Source organism: Mustela lutreola, chromosome 2, assembly GCF_030435805.1.
Source record: "Mustela lutreola isolate mMusLut2 chromosome 2, mMusLut2.pri, whole genome shotgun sequence".
Classification (NCBI taxonomy): domain Eukaryota; kingdom Metazoa; phylum Chordata; class Mammalia; order Carnivora; family Mustelidae; genus Mustela; species Mustela lutreola.
The window spans coordinates 22852281-22871254 of NC_081291.1; the positions used below are offsets into that span (position 1 = coordinate 22852281).

An 18974-nucleotide genomic window follows, 5' to 3' on the forward strand; every position below is an offset into this window, starting at 1 on the left:
GGAGCTTCTGATCATTCAGTGTACGCTCAGAGCCCTTGCATATGAGAGGTGTTTATCGTTTGGTAGTTTTCGTGTGTTATCAGGCATATGCCGGCTGGCTGCCTCATTTTTCTGGGGGTGCTCATTAAACTAGTAGGTACTCAGTGATTACTGGAACCTTAGAGTAGAAGAAATGCACAGCAGGAGGAAGACAAAGTCACATGGCGTTCAGCTGTGGGGCTGGGATGTGGGCTGGGGGCAGCTGTGACTGATACTATGTCAAGCCAGGATGACCCACACTTCTTTTCCTCTCTAGGGGGCTTTTCATCCTCTACAAGGATGGGGATGTTGATAACCCTGTGGTCCGTGAGAGGATCTGGCAAAATAGTGATTTCAACTTCGACAACGTCCTTTCTGCTATGATGGCGCTGTTCACAGTCTCCACATTCGAGGGCTGGCCTGCGTGAGTATAGAGAACCTCCTGAGAGTGTCCCAAGCCGTCCGTCTGTCCGTCCGTCCATCCATCCATCCATCCATCCATCCATCCATTCCATCCTTCATTTCGAGCTCTAACGTGTGCCAGCCACGGATGGCTGCCAACATGCTGTTTCTGACCCTCTCGCTCATTCATTAAGAGGTGTGTTTGGTACCAGCCCCGTGCACTGTGCTGTGTCAGGCACCGTGGAAGAAGTAGTTGTCCAGACATGCTCCTGCCTTCAAGGTCCAAACCTAGTCAGAGTCTCAAGCAGTTAGACCAGGCAGGAGGATCTGTTGAATCAGAGATGAGCAGAATAGGGTTCTGAAGAATGGCTAGGATTTTGATGAGTAAAGCATAAAAGAAAAAAAAAAAAATCCAGCGAGAAGGGAAAAGCTAGAATATGAAAAGAAAGTCTCTTGAGCCTTTGTTTCCCTGCTCTGATGCCCATGTCCGCTCCGGCCCCCGCCACCTGAATGTACTTATGTACACGGAGTCCGGATGCCAGGTTGCCACACCTAGAGGAATGGCGGAAGATGGACGGGCTGGTTCTCGGGGCTGGTGGAACTCTCTGATGCATGGGAGAGTTGGAGTTACTGACAGGAGAATCCTGTGCAATGCAAGGACAGTTGGGTGGAGTTTGTTCATGAGGGAATTAATGGGTCTGGGAGCAGAGATGCAGGAGGGAGCCCCTTCCTGCTGGCGGAGGCACTGGCTGCAGTCGGGTTTTCAGCAGTGTGCTAATCAGGGTGGAAGCCGAGGGGAGACCATGGACCTGGGCCTTGGCACTCAAAGCAGCTGGGCTCGTCTCCTGACTCTGCCCCTGAGGTGTGTGACTTTGGTCACTTAGATCGCTCTCTGAGCTTCCATATGACAGGGACGACTGTAGTATCTGCCTTTCCAGATGGATGGGAAGGTGGCTGGCACAGGGTACCTCGTGGTGCGTGGCTGGGCAGGGCTGAGTCTATATCCATGTGGGGGTGAATTTAACTTGCGGTGTTACAGTATTCCCCCCCCCATCCTATTGAGAGTTCTGCTTGGTATATATTTAATTTCTGGGTCTATTTCAGTTTGGGGTTCCTCTCTTAGTTCTTTGGAAATCCCAGGTTGCTGCTTATTCTCTTCGTTGACATACATACAGTTTTCAGTTCCACTAATGTCTTAGACATGCTGTCCCTCCTCTGTCCTGCCAGGACAAAGGAGCACTATTGAATCGCCATGAAAGGGCGCCTGGGTGGCTCAGTGGGTTGAGCTGCTGCCTTCGGCTTGGGTCGTGATCTCAGGGTCCTGGGATCGAGTCCCGCATCGGGCTCTCTGCTCAGCGGGGAGACTGCTTCCCTCTCTCTCTCTCTCTGCCTGCCTCTATCTACTTGGGATTTCTCTCTGTCAAATAAATAAATAAAATCTTTAAAAAAAAAAAAGTTTAAAAAACGTTTTTAAAAGTTTGAATCGCCATGAAATCTTGTATTTTTCAGCCCTCAGAACATCAATCACCAAGTGTATCTCAGGTGTTCCCTCCTCTGGGTGCCTGGCCAGCTGGGCCTAATGCCAGCCGAGGAGGGTGCCTCGGAGACCTGTGTGCATCCGGGGGCTGGGGTGGGCTCCTGGGGAGGGGTTGGACAGGCAAGGCCCACGGAGGGGGTCAGAAGAGGCACACAGTTCAGCCGTTTGGGCTGAGTGTGGGGCAGGGCTCAGCAGGTCCTTCTGTTCTCCAGGTTGCTGTACAAAGCCATCGACTCGAACGGAGAGAATGTCGGCCCCGTCTACAACTACCGCGTGGAGATCTCCATCTTCTTCATCATCTACATCATCATCGTGGCTTTCTTCATGATGAACATCTTTGTGGGCTTCGTCATCGTCACATTTCAGGAGCAGGGAGAGAAAGAGTATAAGAACTGTGAGCTGGACAAAAATCAGGTTAAAGTCACACACTGTTTGGGCTTCCGTCCCTTGAGCAAGAGAGAAGCGGCTTGTCTTTGGCCAGCTTCCTCCATGCCCAGAGAAGGGCGTGCGCCCGCTCTCTGTCCTGGGGCTCAGATCCTGTTCACAGCACCTTCTCAGCCGATTTGAGTCCTTGCTGGGAAGAGTCAGCTTTCCAGATACAGACGAGACCCTGTCATTGTGAAAATCTACCCGACCCTGCAGATGAGAAATCAAAGAACGCTTAGGCCACCTTCTGCGGGTGTATCCCGTTAGTGATAGCTCAGAATCAGGAAGTACCTACTGCCCCTCCCACAGTCCTCCAGGGGATCGTGTCTGACCTCCTCAATCTCAGCACTACTGACATTTTAGGCCAGATAGTTCTCTGTTGTGGTTTTATAGGATATTTAGTAGAATCCCTTGCCCTCTACCCCCTCGATTTCAGTAACAACCTACCACCCCAGGTTTTGTGACAACTGAAGGACCTCTCCAGACATTGCCCAATGTCTGCCCCTGCTTGAGAACCATTGACTCAGGAAGAAATAACCTATCCCACTGCAGGGGAAGTTAGTAACATTAAACCTGGGCCCAAGACTGTACTGGGGTCAGTCTCGTTATCTGCTGTCTTGTTCGAACCAGTCTAAACAGCAGCAGGGCCTTTGGCTCTGATTGCATGAAGATTTGAGGGGAGTCAGGAGAACTGCTCGTCTCTGGGCTTGCTTCCCTCTCTCTAGATTGAGGACACCCCAGAGTTACTGTTAGAGGTCCCTTCCAGCCCTAAAAGATGGAGAGTCTTCTCTGGGACCTCCCCCAGGCCCTGGTTCGGTAGGACCTCTGTTTCCTCTGTTTGATGATGACATGAGGAGTGGGGATCATTTGCCAGCCCAGGCTTCCTGTGGGGAAGCGGCCATGTGTCTTGGGCTACAGCTGTGCCCACTGGGGCCGTGAGGACAGGGCCAGCTGGGTTCATAAGAAGGTGTTGCTTGGATTTGTCAGGGCACCCCTTCCGATCCCATCAGTGATGGTCGGCGGGAAGCCTGGCTCGGCTCTTCATCAGCCCCCCTCCCCCTACCTCCCAGCCCCTGGAAGAATCTCAGGACAAGACCCAGGCCAGCCAGAGAGCAGAGCCAGAGCTGGACCTCTTGAGGTCCAGAACAGGTTCGAACTGGGGGTTCCTGGACTCCGTAGGCGAGGTCACAGCAGGGCTAGATCCTGGACAGAGGGAGGCTGTCTCAAGACAGAAGCCAGGGTCAAAGCAGGCGACTGGGAGTAGGTCTGGGTCTAGGAGCAAGCGGGGCCAGTGGCTGAGCCGAAGGGGCTGGAGGCTCCCGCCGGCCTGCAAAGGGCGGAACAGCCTCAGCCCCAGAGTGAGTGGAAAGGACAGTGCTCTGGCCATCATGGCTACCACAAGCTCCTGAGTCCCAGAAGGTCCCAGGGAGACACACAGCTGGTTCACCATTAGACACGTGTGGTTATTACAGTCTGGCTCCCAAGACGTGTGTCTTGTGGATCGAGTCTTGGGGAGCGAGCCCAGCCCCTTGGGCTCTGGAGGGGTTTTTGTGCCTCTCGTTCGCTGGCTTCCTTTCCTGGAGGTGGCCCTGGGCAGAACTGCAGGCACGATACAACGCCGGTGTAGAGGAAAGGCAGGGAAGAGGCCGGAGTCCGGTCTCACTCCTCTGCTTCTGCCTGCAGGGCCTCAGGCAAGGCACTTCCCAGTCTGGACGCCTGTTTTAATAAGGAAAATGGAGGCACACCGGGTGCTCCTCTTACCCACCCCCCAGGTTGCTGGGAGGAACTGAGGAGGTGGCCGAGCTAGGGTCCTGCGGCCAGTGACGCAGGGTGGTGTCCGCGGGGGGTGCTGTCATGGTTCTCCCCGGTCCACAGTCCCTCGCGATGGGAGTGCGTCCGCCCTCGCCGAGCAGCCGAGACCGGCGTCCTCCTCCCGTGGATGTGCTCAGGACCCCTCCTTGCTCTTTTCTGCCCGTTGCAGCGTCAGTGTGTCGAATACGCCTTGAAGGCACGTCCCTTGCGGAGATACATCCCCAAAAACCCCTACCAGTACAAGTTCTGGTACGTGGTGAACTCCTCGCCTTTCGAATACATGATGTTTGTCCTCATCATGCTCAACACACTCTGCTTGGCCATGCAGGTAAAAATGGGGACAGCCGCGGGGGTCACGTCTGGGCCTTCTGCGCAGCCCCCTGCCCCCAGTTCTGAGGGCCGAGTGCCGCCCCCTCACATGAGAGTGGGTTTGATTTTCTGATGAGTCTGGGCTGTAGTCTGGCCAGAGCCCCCTTCTGGCTAACGGTTCTCACGGTAGGCACTTAAGATGGCTCTTTTGTTTTAAGAGACTGTCTGTACCGCACCACCATAGATGACATTCCCATGGAGCCCGAGTCTGGCATTCAGTTCTATCAGCACTTCCTGTGGGCCCCTGAAGCCGGGGAGCGTTTAAGGACTAAAGCTGGGTCTGTGTGGAGTAGGGCAGAAAGGCGTGGCAATCCCGCCTTCACTCCTTACCAGCTGGGCCATCTCGGCAAGGCAGTTTAAGTCCCCTGAGCCTTGCTTTCTTCCCTGACAAAATGGGAAATCTCTCATACCTAGTCTGAGGCCAGGTTTGCGCTGGATGACTCACCCCTTGGCCAGGCACTTGGCCCTGGGTCCAACCCAGAGTGAACACCCAGTGTTGAAAAACAAAACATAAGCCATGTCCCTGTCTGCAGGGAGCTCTTAGAATGGTTAGAATAGTGGTGGACAATCTTCCAGCTCGTGGAGTCGAGTTTAGCCTGTATTATAGCTACCTCTCGGCACCCTGGGGCTGAGGGATGTGACTCCTTTCAGTTGGCCAATTTGATATTAACAGTGAGTATTTCCAGCAGTTATGCTGTGAAGTTGATACTGCCCTAGGACAGAAGCAAAGGCCAAGGTCCAGATCCACTTCCTGCACTGACTTTAAGAACTTAAGTAAATCAAACCAGCTCCCAGTGCTGTCTGGAAAATGGATCTAAAAGCCACCAGAGATACATTCTCTGGCACGTTTTTCAAATCAAGTGTTTATGAATGAGCAGGAAAAAATATGAGGTCAAGATGTTATTGCCTTCTGTTGAACAAAGTGGACCTAAATGGCATCAGATTTATCCCCAACCAAATCCTGTCTTTAGCCAAAGGCATTTGGGTGGGTTCTGCCTTATGCGTGGGTCAAGTCCCTGAACAGAACCCCTGCTGGGAGGAAGGGTGGGAATCCCTTCATCCTGAGCAGAGGAAATGGATGTCTTTCCCCTTCATCTTCCAATCATCCTCATTCGTCAAGGCCCCCCTGTGCTTTGTGGTGAGTTGACCATGTGCCGTTGGAACCAGTGGAGGTTGCCTCCATGTCCAAGCAGAGGGTGGATGCCTGCAGGCAGCAGGGGGCTGGGGAGCCTCCTTTCGTGAGGCTGGCTGGGCCAGGCCCCTGAGAACCATGCCTCTGCCTTCACCCACAGCACTACGAGCAGTCCAAGATGTTCAATGACGCCATGGACATCCTGAACATGGTCTTCACAGGGGTGTTCACCGTCGAGATGGTCTTGAAAGTCATCGCGTTTAAACCCAAGGTGAGTCTCTGAACCCACTTCTCAAAGGCTGTTGCCGAATCACCCCAGAGAAGCACAGGCTTCCTGTGTATCTTGTGTTACTGAGGGACGTTGAACTGTTCTGGCCAATAACTAGGTTATCACCTGAGAACGTTCAAATCTGATTAAAGCATCTGAGTACATATGGGAAAACAAAACTACAGAGTAAAACCTCATGAAAAGAATTCTGAGAAAAGCGGGGGCAGAATTGGGATTTGTAGAATGGAGATGGGCTTAAAGCCGGATTTTCTGTCTCTAGAAGAGCTCATCATGCTGTCTCAGGGAAACTGGCCTCGTTGCTTGAGCACTAGAGAAACTGCTTTAACAGAACCCGTCAGAAAGAATTCAGCCTCGATTTAACTCTTAGGTTTCCAGGAGAAAGACCTTGGTTTTATTTGTCCTTGGTCTACAGCTTCTTTTTCACCTTTTATGGAAAGTTCTACCTGTTGGAGAGTTCTTACCAAGAACTGTTGGAAAGTTCTACCGGTTGGAAAGTTATACCGGTTGGAGAGTTTATTTGACTTAGAGAAATGTCACTTGAGTTTAAGACAAAACAAGACATGAAATTGTTAAACACTGTTGGACTAGTCAGCATATCGTGTCGCTTTCGGGAGGGAGCAGATCCTGCCCCAGGGCTGGCAGAACGGTGCCGGAGAATGCATCCAGCTCTGGATCCAAACCCATATTCCCCACTTGCTGATGCGAGTGGGTTCCTTCATGGCTCTGTGCTGCGTTTTCCTCCCCCCGTAAAGTGAGGACACTACCAGCCCTGTTTCACAAGGCGGGTGGGAGGGGTGAGGAATCACTATCTGTGCCATGCTTAGAAGAGTGCCACCACGCAGTGACATGCTGCGGACACGTCCGTACTGTTACTGTGACCGCCACCACCATCATCATCAAGTCCCGATATCCCCTCGTTCTAAAACTGTAGACGGAGCAGCAAATCTGGGCTGAGCTGGGGGACATTGGACCTTTGGCTTCTTTGCTAGCAAAGCTCCCAAACTCTCAGTTTGTGTAAGTGACAGAATCTGGGGACCCGGTTGTTGGTTCGTCTATAAGGCATTTTGGGCCTAAAACGCTGGTTTTACTGAGAGTCGGATTATGAGAGGATGGTTTCGCATACTCTGAATTTCCTTAGAATTCTAATCCGAAGCTGTTCCTTTCTTTAATTTGAATTAATTTTTATGCAATCTCTATCAGATCTTTGTGGACCAAAAAGAAAGGACACTTGTAAGTGATCACTTGGGGTGATTGCAGTGGGGTCAAATTTGGCAACTTATGCATGGCCAGATGTTAACTTACTGTGACTTGTCCATATCTACATACATAAACATCTCCTCCTTTTCCAAATCCATTTAATTTCCTTTGAGATTTTTGGTTTGCTTCCCTGTCACCTTTACTTCTCTGAACTATCTTTGTCTGGATTGATGAAAAAGGTTGTCCAGTAAGAACATCAAAAAGACTTGAGAGAGACAACACGGAACCCACCTATGGAACGTTTCCAGATCCCCTTGCTGTGTCTTCCCTTGCCTGGTGGTTAAGCTCCGAAATGTTTCAGAGCTTGCTCTGGGCTGAAGAGAAGACACACTTGCCCATGGCATGTGTGCGTGAGAGTGCGTATGTGTCCGTGTGCGAATGTGCACCTGCTAGCAGGCCAGTGCACCCAAGGGCTCATGTGCCCTCTGCCCAGTAAACCGCTGCTATCAGACCGGGAGGAGGGTTTGGTGGCATGTGATCAGACTGGTGATATCAGGAGGGAAATGAGTAGCTAATTTTTAATCAGTACTGATTAATCAGAGTTTTAAAATGAGTGGTTTCCGTTAGAAATTGTGCTGCGTTGTTGTTTTGCCCAGCAAGATAGTTCCATAACATGAAACAGCAAACAGCAGTAGGAGCATCTCTGTGCATGAGCAGGATGGTCTCTGCATTCACCAAAGCCGGGATAGGCAGATTTTCTGTTGAGGAGGGGGAGAGAATCCGTTCACCAAGAAACCAAGCCCTTCTTAAAATGCTTCCCGCCTTGTCCTTGTTTTTCTCTTCTGGGTTGACGAAGCAAGCCCAGGGGAGTAGGTTTTCACCAAGAAGCTGGTGAGACCCCCTCCTCTCTCATCAGCAGTCAGACTGAGGAGCAAGGTTGTAGAGGGTGCCAAGGAGAGACTCTTCCAGGAGATGGCTGCCTGGAAATCCTAGCCCATGTGTCTCATCTCAGGAAAGCCTTTGGCTCTGTGAGGAGTCTGTTGAGGGCCCCTTGGGACAGTGTTATCCACAGTGAGGGGCTCACCAGCATCTATCAGGAGAGATGGGTTGCAGCTATTCTGGGATTCAGATACAGAAAGCAAGTTGGAGAAAATTCTTCCTGATGGAGAAGAAGGCATTGTGAGGAGGATGGGCTAAAAGAAGTCAGGAAACCTGACCATGGGGACTTCTATATTCAAGGACCTGCCAGAGACATGGAACCTCCCAAGAGTACACACCTTGAGGGAGAAGTCGTTGGCGGACTCGGCAGGTCAGGTCATCCCGCCTCCATAAGCAGGGAGGGCTAAGGTGGAGAGGCACAGGCAGGAAACCCAGAGCTGGGGAGCTGGCCGGCCCCTGCGTGGGAAGAGCTGTTCTGAGCATTGCTTCTAGGTAAGAGAGCGAGGAGGCCATTGAGTGAATTCTCTCTGCTTCCCAAGGGAAAACCCACCATCTGACATTGACCTTGTACATTCTGGATTGTGCTTTTGACTTGGAGGTGACTGTGCCATCCTAGGCTTTTAAAAGAGAGGTCCTCATTGAAGTAAGATAAGCCCACTTCGCTGGTCTTTCCCTGTGGTACTCCCAGGGGAAGCCACCGGACTTCTCCGATGAATTCTCTTGCTCCAAGGAGGGAAACTGAAGAAGAAGGGCCTTCTCAAAAGTACTGGCTCTTACAGGAATAAAGAGCACTCCCAGTTTGCTAAGACTCCCTCTTCCTCTTTGTCTGTCTTTGTCCAGTATGTACCTGAGGCCAGGTTAGCTGCCTTGGCTGTGGGCTTTTCCCCAAATAGCCACACTTTGTTCCCAGGTCTGCATTTTGATCTTGGTTCTAACCTCAAAAATGGCTAATTTATACTCCTGACCGCCTGGGCTTGGGAAAAGTCAAGGGTAGTAGGGTTTGGAGGAAGAGAAGACTATTTCAGCACCCTTCTGCTCCTCCAGTGCAGAGTTGCTGCACAGTGGATACTGGCATTGGTGCCACCAGCCTCCTGGGATGGCATTCCCTGTCCCAGGGCCCCTGGTAGGAATATGGGCTCTTGACAGAGCATTAACAATCTTTTTGGAGGACACCCTCCATTTCCTAGAAAGAACATTTGATAGTCTTTACAGTTTGTCAGTGACCACATCTATTTTAAGTGACTCATTTTATTTTATTTTATTTTATTTTATTTTTTAATTTATTTGACAGAACACAAGTAGGCAGAGAGGCAGGCAGAGAGAGAGGAGGAAGCAGGCTCCCTGCTGAGCAGAGAGCCTGATGCGGGACTCGATCCCAGGACCCTGAGATCATGACCTGAGCCGAAGGCAGCGGCTTAACCCACTGAGCCACCCAGGCGCCCCTGAGTGACTCATTTTAATGCCAAATAATACTTGAAACCGAATATTCTTCTCCTTAGCTAGAACGTTGCTCCAGACCTTGTGGGCTCAGCCCTTGCCTCCAATGTCACAGTTTCTCGGGGTGCTCTCCTGGTCCCCTTCTCCCCTGGTAAATGTCTATAGGCCCAGAGCTTCGCCAGCCGTCCCTGTCATGCAGAGCTCTCCTGCCCTTCCTTTCCCTGGACTGCTGAATCTCCCCTCTCCCCTTCCCCGACTCAGACCCTCTCTGCTCATCAAACACAACAAAACCTGGTATAGCCCCATGTTGCCTGAGGGGGGAAAAAAAACAAAAATGAGAAAACAACAACAACAACAACAAAATGAGAATTTTCTTAGTCTCACGTTCAAAGTCCTCTACCGAACGTTGGCCTATTTGAACTTCTGCCTTGTTTCTTAGTTGGTTCCCCGCTAATTCCTTCTACGCTCCCCACCCCCAGCTGTTAACAAGCCAAACCTTTCCATGGCACGTGCTTCTGTATCTGGAAGCCCTTTTTTTGCCTTGCTGTTGCCTGAGGCCCATCTAAAATGCGGGATCCTCTGTGACCTCTTCCCCACCGGCTCAGCCAAAGTCTGCTCTTCCCTTCCCCTGCGTGTCCACCGGAGGCTTGTGGGTGATGTCCTGATCAGTACTTCTCTGGATCTCCCTGTTAACGGCTGAGTGGCTGCTTGAGGTCACAGACTGGGTCTCATGTGTCCCACACAATGCCTGCTCCACGCTGACCACTCAGTAAGGATGGGTGGGGTGAAGAAAGGTGTAAATGGATGAGCCTGTAGGTGCAGCCTCCTGGCATGAGATGGTACGTAGCATATTTTCTGTCACAGGACATTTGGTCAGAGTAGAGTGGCCAAACGCGAATGCTTTTCTATTAGCCCCCACTTGACCTCCGGAAAGTCTTGTGCTAGTTAGAAAGCAGTCAGTTATGGTGTCTCCTGAAATCTGGTTCCGTGGGTCATCTCTTGGGTCCGGCACTACCCAAACAGTCCCGGGCAGAAATTTCTGAGTGATATGGCTGCCATGGTAAATCACAAAAGTGGGTGATTTGTGTGGGCTCCTTCAGATCTGCAGATGAAAGAGACTCCAGGAAGCAAAAGAACCCAGACTTGGGCTGCTTCTCTGGCTTCTGTTCTGCACACGTCACCCCCAACGCATGTGCCACACCTGTGTGCTATAGACCGGCAGGGGTTCCAGCTCTGCTCCCAGGAGCCCACTGTCAGGAGTGACATGGACACTGACAGATGATCAGAGTTCTTGGAAACCTTGTAAGTTCCTGGCCCTAATGGCCACATGAGTCTGCCTTATGATTTAAAATTTCTAAGTCAGACATATTTCTGAAAAATGAAGATTATTGTGTGTAGCAGACTTGCTTGGTGTTTCCAAGCCAGTAGGACAGAACAAAAAATAAAAGCTGACTCTGGCTGAATGCTAGGGACTGCTGATTCCGCTTGAGGGCCCTAGCCTGGGCATTCAGTAGCAGGAGAGCCTATCATTTTTGGCCAAGAGGAGAGGACATAGGGATGGGTGCTCTGTGAGAAGCCTTTGTCTCGTCTTCTGGTTACCCAGGCACTGTGGTGGCTTTGGTGGGAAAGGGGCAGGGGACTGAGTCGTGCTCATTCGACAGTGATTTGATTACACAGGAAGCTACTAGACAGAGAATCAGATGTGGGGAGAAAGAGAGCCTGGCATTTTCTGCCTCTGTTGGCCCAGTGGCACAGCCACCTTGTCTGAGCCCGTGACTCCAGCCCCCTGCATCAGCCTGAGCCCCCCATTACCTGGATTAGGGGTATGTACCTTCAGTACAGGAGTCCTCTAGAACTGGGGCACAATTTGTGAGTGTGAGGGATCTTCTGAAGAGAGTTGACAAGATTGTAAAAAATGTTCCAGGACCCCAAATGAGAAGCCTCTCTTGATTTCGTGTACCACAGTGGACCAGGATGAGCCAACTGGAGGATAGTGTGTAGGCCAATGGGAATGATTCTGTGGTAAGTCCTGATAATTCTGGAAAAGCAGGGAGGAGCTGTTCAGAACTAAAGTCCAAAGTAGGTGCATGGGGGGGCATCCTTGGCCTTGGGAGAATAGCCTACTATAGTGGGAGGAGCAGCACGTGGGGTACAGCTATGGGCAGGGGCTGGTCCTATGCGCGGACAAGAGAGGAGGAGCAACTTGGGAGTCTTCAGCTGCTCTGCATACCCCTGAGGTCTGACTGTTACAGGTGCCCAGCTGTCTCAGTGAGGCATTAGCCCTTCTCTAGGGAAGATGGGAACAATCGCCATGCTCTCCTTTGGAGATGCTGTTAAACCCAGGAAGGAAGGGATAGCCTCTGGCCCTCAGAGTAGCCTCTGGCAAGGTTGCTGGTCAAATGCCTGTTTGTTACCTATTCACACAATGTAAATAAGGGACCCTGCCAACCCCACTACTGTGTTCAGCACTTGACCCAACTGACTTTTGTGTTAGGAGGCCTTCTCTGTGAAGGAAGCAGTGTACTCCTTTGCGTCCAGGCACAAGCTCTTTGTGCCCTGGCTGGCCAGCATGATCAGCACGCTCAGCGGCACTAGGCTGGCCCTCAGAGTGCTGGCCTTGCCCCAGTCTGCCAGCCAGGAATCACGAAGCATTGGAAAGAAAAGCTAGAAAGTGCAAAAGGTAGTATTCATCAAGATTTGTCCCATTAGACTTGTGTACACAGGTCGGCAGGTTTGGTACAGGCAGTCTGTCTTTGTTTACTTGTTGGATGCCTGAGATGAGGCGTCGGGGAGGGGTGGTCAGCGAGACAATGTGTGACAGAAGAGGGGAGAAGTGAGGAGTGGGTGAGAGGTCATGGCAGGTTGGGTGCGAAAATCTTACATTATTTACAATGAAATTTTTTAAAGTCCAAACCATCAATTAGTGTCACAGCTCCCCCATAATTGTACCTGGAGTGATCAGCAGGAACTAGAACAAACAGCCCTCCTCCAGTTATTAGGAGGGCACACTTTCTATGATGTCATCAAAGGCCCGGGCTCCACAGTGGCTTTCTTGGGGCCTGCATGTGATCACAAGTTCGTGGGACCTGACACTTCAAAGTACCTTCTGTTCTGGGTTTCTTCATCCTCACTAAGTATATCCAGTTGTAACCGTGCTTGGCCCCTTTTTATAGATTTCAGACCTGGATTTTTTTTTTAAATTTCCAAAACATGTTCCAACTTTTTGAAAAGACCATTGATTTTCAAAGTTGTTGACCTTGCAACCAGAAGCTTCTATGTGTAGTACCCACCCCTACACTTCTGACCAAGGGTTTCCAGGGGGTGTCAGGAGACAGCAGGCATGAATTTAGCACCTACTGTGCTGAGCCTACAAGAAAGCATATGTAAAATGTATGCCACATAGATATACACGGATTTACAAGTCATGGTCATAGAGACGGCTTACCTCCATGCTTGTTGCAAGATAGAAAGATCTGAATGATGGCAGGATGCTAGGTCAGTAGAAGAAAGAGGCATTGCAGTGTATGGAGCAATGGGCTCAAGGCTCTGAAGGTAGATAGTGGGGCTAGTGGAGGAGGAGACGGAAGAGTCAGCATGGTACTTATCCTCAGAGGGCTTTCAGTGGGTTAAACCTATAAAAACCCTAAATTCCGTGATGACATATGAAAAGCAGGGCAGGGGGCAGGAGGATCTGAAAAGGTCCCTTCAAGGAGCTGGCATTTGGTCTGACCTTGAAGGAGGAAGTGGATTTGGGCAAACCCAGTGGGGGTGGGGAGGTGGGGATTGCCTGGCAGCAGGAGAAGGGGGAGGAACCTGCTAGTGGTTCTGAGGGATGACAAGGAGTCCTGCTAGTCTGGAGGGTGGAAAGGGAAGGGAGGAAAGCTGGGGTACAAGGATTCTCCCAAGGCCAGTAGGGGCCTTAGCACATCAACACCGGTTGACTATCTTCCTTTTTAAGACCTGTGTAGGCTTCCCGCACAGCCCCCTTCTCCGCATACCAGAGTGAACCCACCCCACCCCCACACCTCTGAGCCCTGGACTGCGTGCCTCACTGTGCCCCTGTCCCAGGGAGACCACCGTGGGCTCTGTGAAGACAGAGCTCACCTTTCATCATCCTTGCTGGTGAGGAGCAGGAGGTACTGGTTTGGTGGAAGAGCGCAGAAAGAACGTGCGAAATGCCCGGCCACCGTGCTCTGTAATTGGCAGAAGAGAGAAACTGTGGAAGGAGCAGGGGGAGGGCCTGCTGACCCTTCTGTGTAAGGGTAGCCAACTTAGAAGGGTCGCACGCCCTCCTCTGAGGGTTTGAAGTTGTGGCCCTAGGGGCAAGGGCAGGTTTTTCAGAGGGTTCTCTGCCCTGCTAAACTGCTTGGTCTGGGGCCCCGGGTCTGCGCTGCACAGGCACGCGTGTGCTTGTGCGCATGCGTGCGCTCTGCCTGCGTGTGCGTGCGTGCGTCCTGCGTGCGTGCGTGCGTGTGCGTGCATGGGTGCGCACCCTCTCTCACACATGCCGGTGCCCCCCCCCACCCCAGCCTGTGTCCCTTCCCGCCAGCGGCCAGTCCCCGCGGCCTCCCTTCGGCCCTCCCACCCCACCTGGTTGCCATGGGTACGGCGGGGCCTCCGCTACGTCCCCGTGGGACCCGTGTGGCGTCGTCGTTCCTACGTGCTCATCAACGTCTGCCCCCCTGCCTGCTCTGTCCAGGGGTATTTTAGTGACGCCTGGAACACGTTTGACTCCCTCATCGTAATCGGCAGCATTATAGACGTGGCCCTCAGCGAAGCCGACGTGAGTATGCGCCCGCCGTGGCCGCCCGCCTCGTGTCCTCTCTCTTGTCTGCACATTCCGCTCCCCCCCACCCCCACCCCCGCCGCCCCGCACTGGCATCACCTGGACAAGTCACAGGCCCCAACCTCACTCGATCTAAAACCAGGCATTTCCTCCCGAGAGCTGCGGACCGGAGGCTTGTGAGGGTAGAACTTGACCCCAGGCCTTGGCAGACACAGAGCACCTTCCGGAGGGCTGGCTCAGGCCGCGTTCCCCGAGTGGCTGGTAGGCAGGGCGAGACAGGCGTCAGCGGTTGTTTTGATTTAATGTGTCAGCAGCGGCACCCAAAGGGACGAACCTATAACATTTTTGTTTTAGGGTGATTTTTTTTTTTTTTTTTCAAGTAGCCGGGTGGCATAATGCTAGAATGTTCTCTATTGATAACACTGTCCTTTTCTTCTTTTTTTCCTGTTGTGCTTCCTCTCCTCTGTGGCTTCTGAATGCTTGCCCTAACAGCACTATTTCACTGATGCATGGAACACTTTTGATGCCTTAATTGTTGTTGGTAGCGTCGTTGATATTGCTATAACTGAAGTGAATGTAAGTAGCAAACTTTGTGTCCTGTGACGTGATTGTTTTTGTTAAGTCTGGCGCTCAGGAGCCTAGAAACCTTATCCGTGGGTCTCCCTACCCTCCAGAAATTCGGGCACACCTTTGTTTTGGAAAGACGAAGAACATTGTGTAGCCTCCCTTCTTTCCCTGCCCCATCCCCTGTCCCTGAAAAAAAAAAGTGGAGAGGGGAAATTGGGAAATTGAGAGGGACCACTTTGGAACCAAACATGATTTTAGAAAGAAGTTCTTAGGAACCCGTGAAGGGCCGGGCGGGAACTTCCGTGATCATGTGAACATTATCACTCACTAGTTGGGTGACCTCGGCCGGGCACCTGACGGCTCTGTGCCTCAGTTTATCCAGCTGCCAAATGGAGTTCATAACGTGTGCCCTGGTACCCACGATGGTTCTGTGAAGGCACAGGGGGAAGCTTCACAGCCACTCCATGAACACGTGGCTGCTGCCGCTGCTGTCCTCATCTTTATTGTGTGCACCTCCAAGTCTGACTAGTGACACTAGGGACTACTCTGTGTCCTGGCTCCCTGAACGATGGTGATCTCATGGACCAGGGGAAGGAGGCCTGAGTGCGTATGAGGAGAGGGTGTCCGTTCTCCTCTGTTGCACTTGATCGAACCCTTTAATAAGGAAACAAGTGCAGTGGCAGTGTGGCAGGTGGAGTGACCCCCCCCCCCAACCTTCCAGAAGCATCCTGAGGACCCTCCTTCAAAATTAAGAGGCTCTGGAAAGGGGAACACCACCCCCTGCCAACAGTTCTTGGATCTAACCCAGGCCTGAACCAGAAGGGCCTAAGGCAGGCAGAAATGGCTCTACTCGCCTGGTCTGTTCCATTTTGTTAGCAAGTCTTAGTGGGTGTCCTGTGTGTGTGCCCCAGTTGTGTAGAGCCCGTGTCGGGGATGAATGGAGCATGGGGTGGGGCTGCTGTGTGGTGTTGGCTTTCTGCTCTGTGTGGCCAGCCCCGTCCTCCTCCCCCACCCCTGGCTGGGAAGGGGCCTCCTCGCTCTGCCTGGCTGACATCTGTAGGATTGTACTGCCCATCCTGGTGTCCAGACAGCCTGTATCAAATAAGGATGGTGCAGTGTCTCTTTATGCCACTGCTCTGGGGCCAAGCTAAGCCTAAAAACCTGAGAATTCTGGTCCTGGTTCAAAATTGATTTGTTGGACCCAGGCCTCAGTTCCCCCATGGACCAGCTAGGGCAAATGATATCTGCCCTTCCTGCTTCATAGGTATGTCAGGGGGATAAACTGATGCAGTGTTTGTGAAAATACTTGCTACAAAACTTAAAATATTAGGGAGATACCAGGCTATTATTCAAGCATAGATTTTCCATGTACTAACAAGTGAAGTGGACTGTAAGACCTATCCACAAGAGTGTGATGTATGCCGCACAGCACCCCAGTCCATGCTGTGACAAAGTGGTGTTTTCCTTGACCCCGGGGGCCATATCCCCCAACCTCTGTGAGCCCTGATGTAGGTAAATTCTACTTTATGTGAAATAGTCCATAACACAGTTACAAAATTGTCATTCATAATGTGTAAATTATGTTTGGTTATAAAACAATCTAATGCTAATGTCAGAACAGCAGGACCCTAACTGGGCTGTCATGGGCTCTCTCCTAAGTTTATGACCCGACATCTGCCTGCTTAACCATCTCCCGATGTAAAGCAGTTAAAACCTTCATCAAAGTCTACTTACATGAAAATGCTGGCACAGACCCCCGTGTAAGTCAGAGGTGGTCTATAATGGAAATGAAGATAGAATAAACTGTACTTTCAGTAGGTCTCCCTGGAGTGCTCCGTGCTGAACGGGATGTACAGGCAGTTTGCATAAATGCGGGGTTTCTGGGTACCAGGATGTGGCCGAGGTTTGTTCACTGAGCAAACAAGCCAGCTCTCCAATGCCTCATCTCCCAATCCCCGTTGGCTGGCGGGGTGTGGCGCTAGTGCCCTCAGGTTGACAGCACGTACCCAGCTTTCTGGCTGCCCCTCCATATGCTGGGGGCAGGAGCACACCATGCCCATCCCTTGTGCCCCCGCCTTGCTCAGCAGTGTCTCTCTCAGACGTATCCTTCTTCATGTATCAGGGGTAGCTTCAGTAAACCCACACTGAACTTTCTAGTTAGCATTTGACTGTGGGGTGTCTGCACAAAACAGGCTTTCATTGGGCCCATTTCTAGCACTCAGTCAGACTTTCAAAATCACACGAGTGACCGTTCTCATACCATTTTCTAGTCAGTGACTTTTTTCCTGGTCAGATACAGCCCGAGACAAAAGTTCCCCTCGGCTGGTGGCAAAACCAGCTGTCCGCCCCAGGCCTGTAGAACCCCTTGGGAGGTCTCAGCAGTTCTGGGCTGGGCCACAGTAGAGAGCAAATGGTCAAAGCCGCCTTCTCATTTATTTAGTCTTTTAACACATGTGTCCTGGGCATGTACAGTTGGTCAGTTATGAGCACAAAGATAAGAGAGACTGCATGTCCCTAATGTCTGATGGTCTGTTAATGGTGAAGCTGTTAATTCCTCTAGCCCCCTCTCCTCCTACACATGCCAGGTTCCCCAGAGGAGCAACATACTTCCTATCCCTGGCCTGGCCTTACCCCCTCCTGGGTCAGCTCAGCTTGAACATCCTTTGTCCGTGTTGGCTGTTTTTAGCTACGATAAGTCATCATTTTTTGCAATATTTAACTTGCTGTGCTCTCTCCCCCAACCTCTGTTGATCTTTCTTTTCTGTTGCCTAATTGATTTTCATGTTGGTTTTATTTTTAGAAAATTGTAGCGGCAAGTATATATAAACATATATACGGTGATGTCGTTGTTAAAGCAAAAGCACTTTAAAGACTGTGTACCTGTTTGTGGTTTCCCCACCTTTGGTTTTCACTGAGTTTCACAGGGTGTGCTATCTATGGGTCGTGGTCATCTAAATTGTTTCCCAGCCCCTGGGTCTCAGTCTCCGCCTGGGGTCTGGGCCAGGGCCATCTTGGCCAGTCACGTTTGCCAGCATCATCTTCAAAAATAATTGATCTGGCCTGCAAATGAGAAATCTCGCTTGCGTTTGTACTGTTTGCAAAAACATTTTGGATGGCCCTTTCTGTTGTCCTGCTTGATGCCCTCTTAGCCCCCTCCTGCTGCCCCCTGCCCATGTACCTCCCGCATCCCTTGCTCTGACAATGGTTTGATGGCTCTCATGGATTTGCCTTTTCCCATCTGGTCATAACATCATCAAGCTGCTAAAATGTCAGATGATGACTGGCAGGCTCGTCTTTGCTCACCCTCGGATGCCTATTGGTTCTTCGAATGGTAAAATGACCCAGCACTCCACTCTCCCTAACCTGGGCAGTGGCTGTTACCAGCACTGCGTCCTTTCCCACTCTCATTATTGCTGGAGAGGCCAAATGCTTTTGCAGAAGCCATGAGTACCTTGTTCTTACTTATGGAAGAGCATGTGAAAAGTTATCAAGGAGCTCCCTCCCAGGGATCAGTAATGGTCTCTGATCTGGTGACCGACAGCTGTACTCAGCTTCTGGTTGTTCACCCCTCTTTTCCAGGTGCCAGCCCTTTTCTGGGGACCAGGTCACTGATTTCTGGACACAGGCTCAGCATTCCCATATACAGAAGCCCTCCTTTCCAGAAGTGTTATGTCAGATGTAGCAGGAAGGGGCTCTCCCCGACCCCCATCCCCACACCCACGCCCAAAGAGCTGGTTGTCCAGGATGCCTTGAGTTAACTGGTTTGCTTCCTTTCTGGAAAAACCACATTATCTAAGCCTTTCTGGGAAGAGAGGGGGATTAATACAGCAATTGTAGACTGGTGTCCTTGGTTGCACTTGGGAAGCTCAGGGATTATTTGGCTCCTATATTTGCTGGGGGCTAACCCAAAATCTGCATCTCAAGAGCCTTCCTGAAAACCCTGTGAGAAGGGGCTGGAGGGGACATCAGGTGCACCCCCGAGATCTAAGGAGACTTCTGGACCCAGGCATACAGTTTGGCCTCCTGGGACTGAGGTCCTTCCCCCTGTGGGGTTCCCAGCTGA

At 51.4% G+C, this 18974-nt stretch overlaps 1 protein-coding gene across 19 annotated transcripts in view; it reads left to right on the plus strand.

The window, feature by feature from the left end:
- CACNA1D (calcium voltage-gated channel subunit alpha1 D) overlaps positions 1-18974 on the plus strand; it is a 297449-nt gene that overhangs the window by 235330 nt on the left and 43145 nt on the right. For 9 of the 19 annotated variants that reach the window (XM_059161194.1, XM_059161193.1, XM_059161179.1 and 6 more), the window contains 6 exons: positions 296-442; positions 2170-2371; positions 4365-4523; positions 5857-5967; positions 14258-14341; positions 14837-14920. In XM_059161194.1, the coding sequence (XP_059017177.1) occupies positions 296-442; positions 2170-2371; positions 4365-4523; positions 5857-5967; positions 14258-14341; positions 14837-14920 (787 nt within the window). The remainder of the gene's footprint in view (positions 1-295; positions 443-2169; positions 2372-4364; positions 4524-5856; positions 5968-14257; positions 14342-14836; positions 14921-18974) is intronic. The other 10 variants (XM_059161195.1, XM_059161189.1, XM_059161185.1 and 7 more) reach the window with 2 other exon arrangements.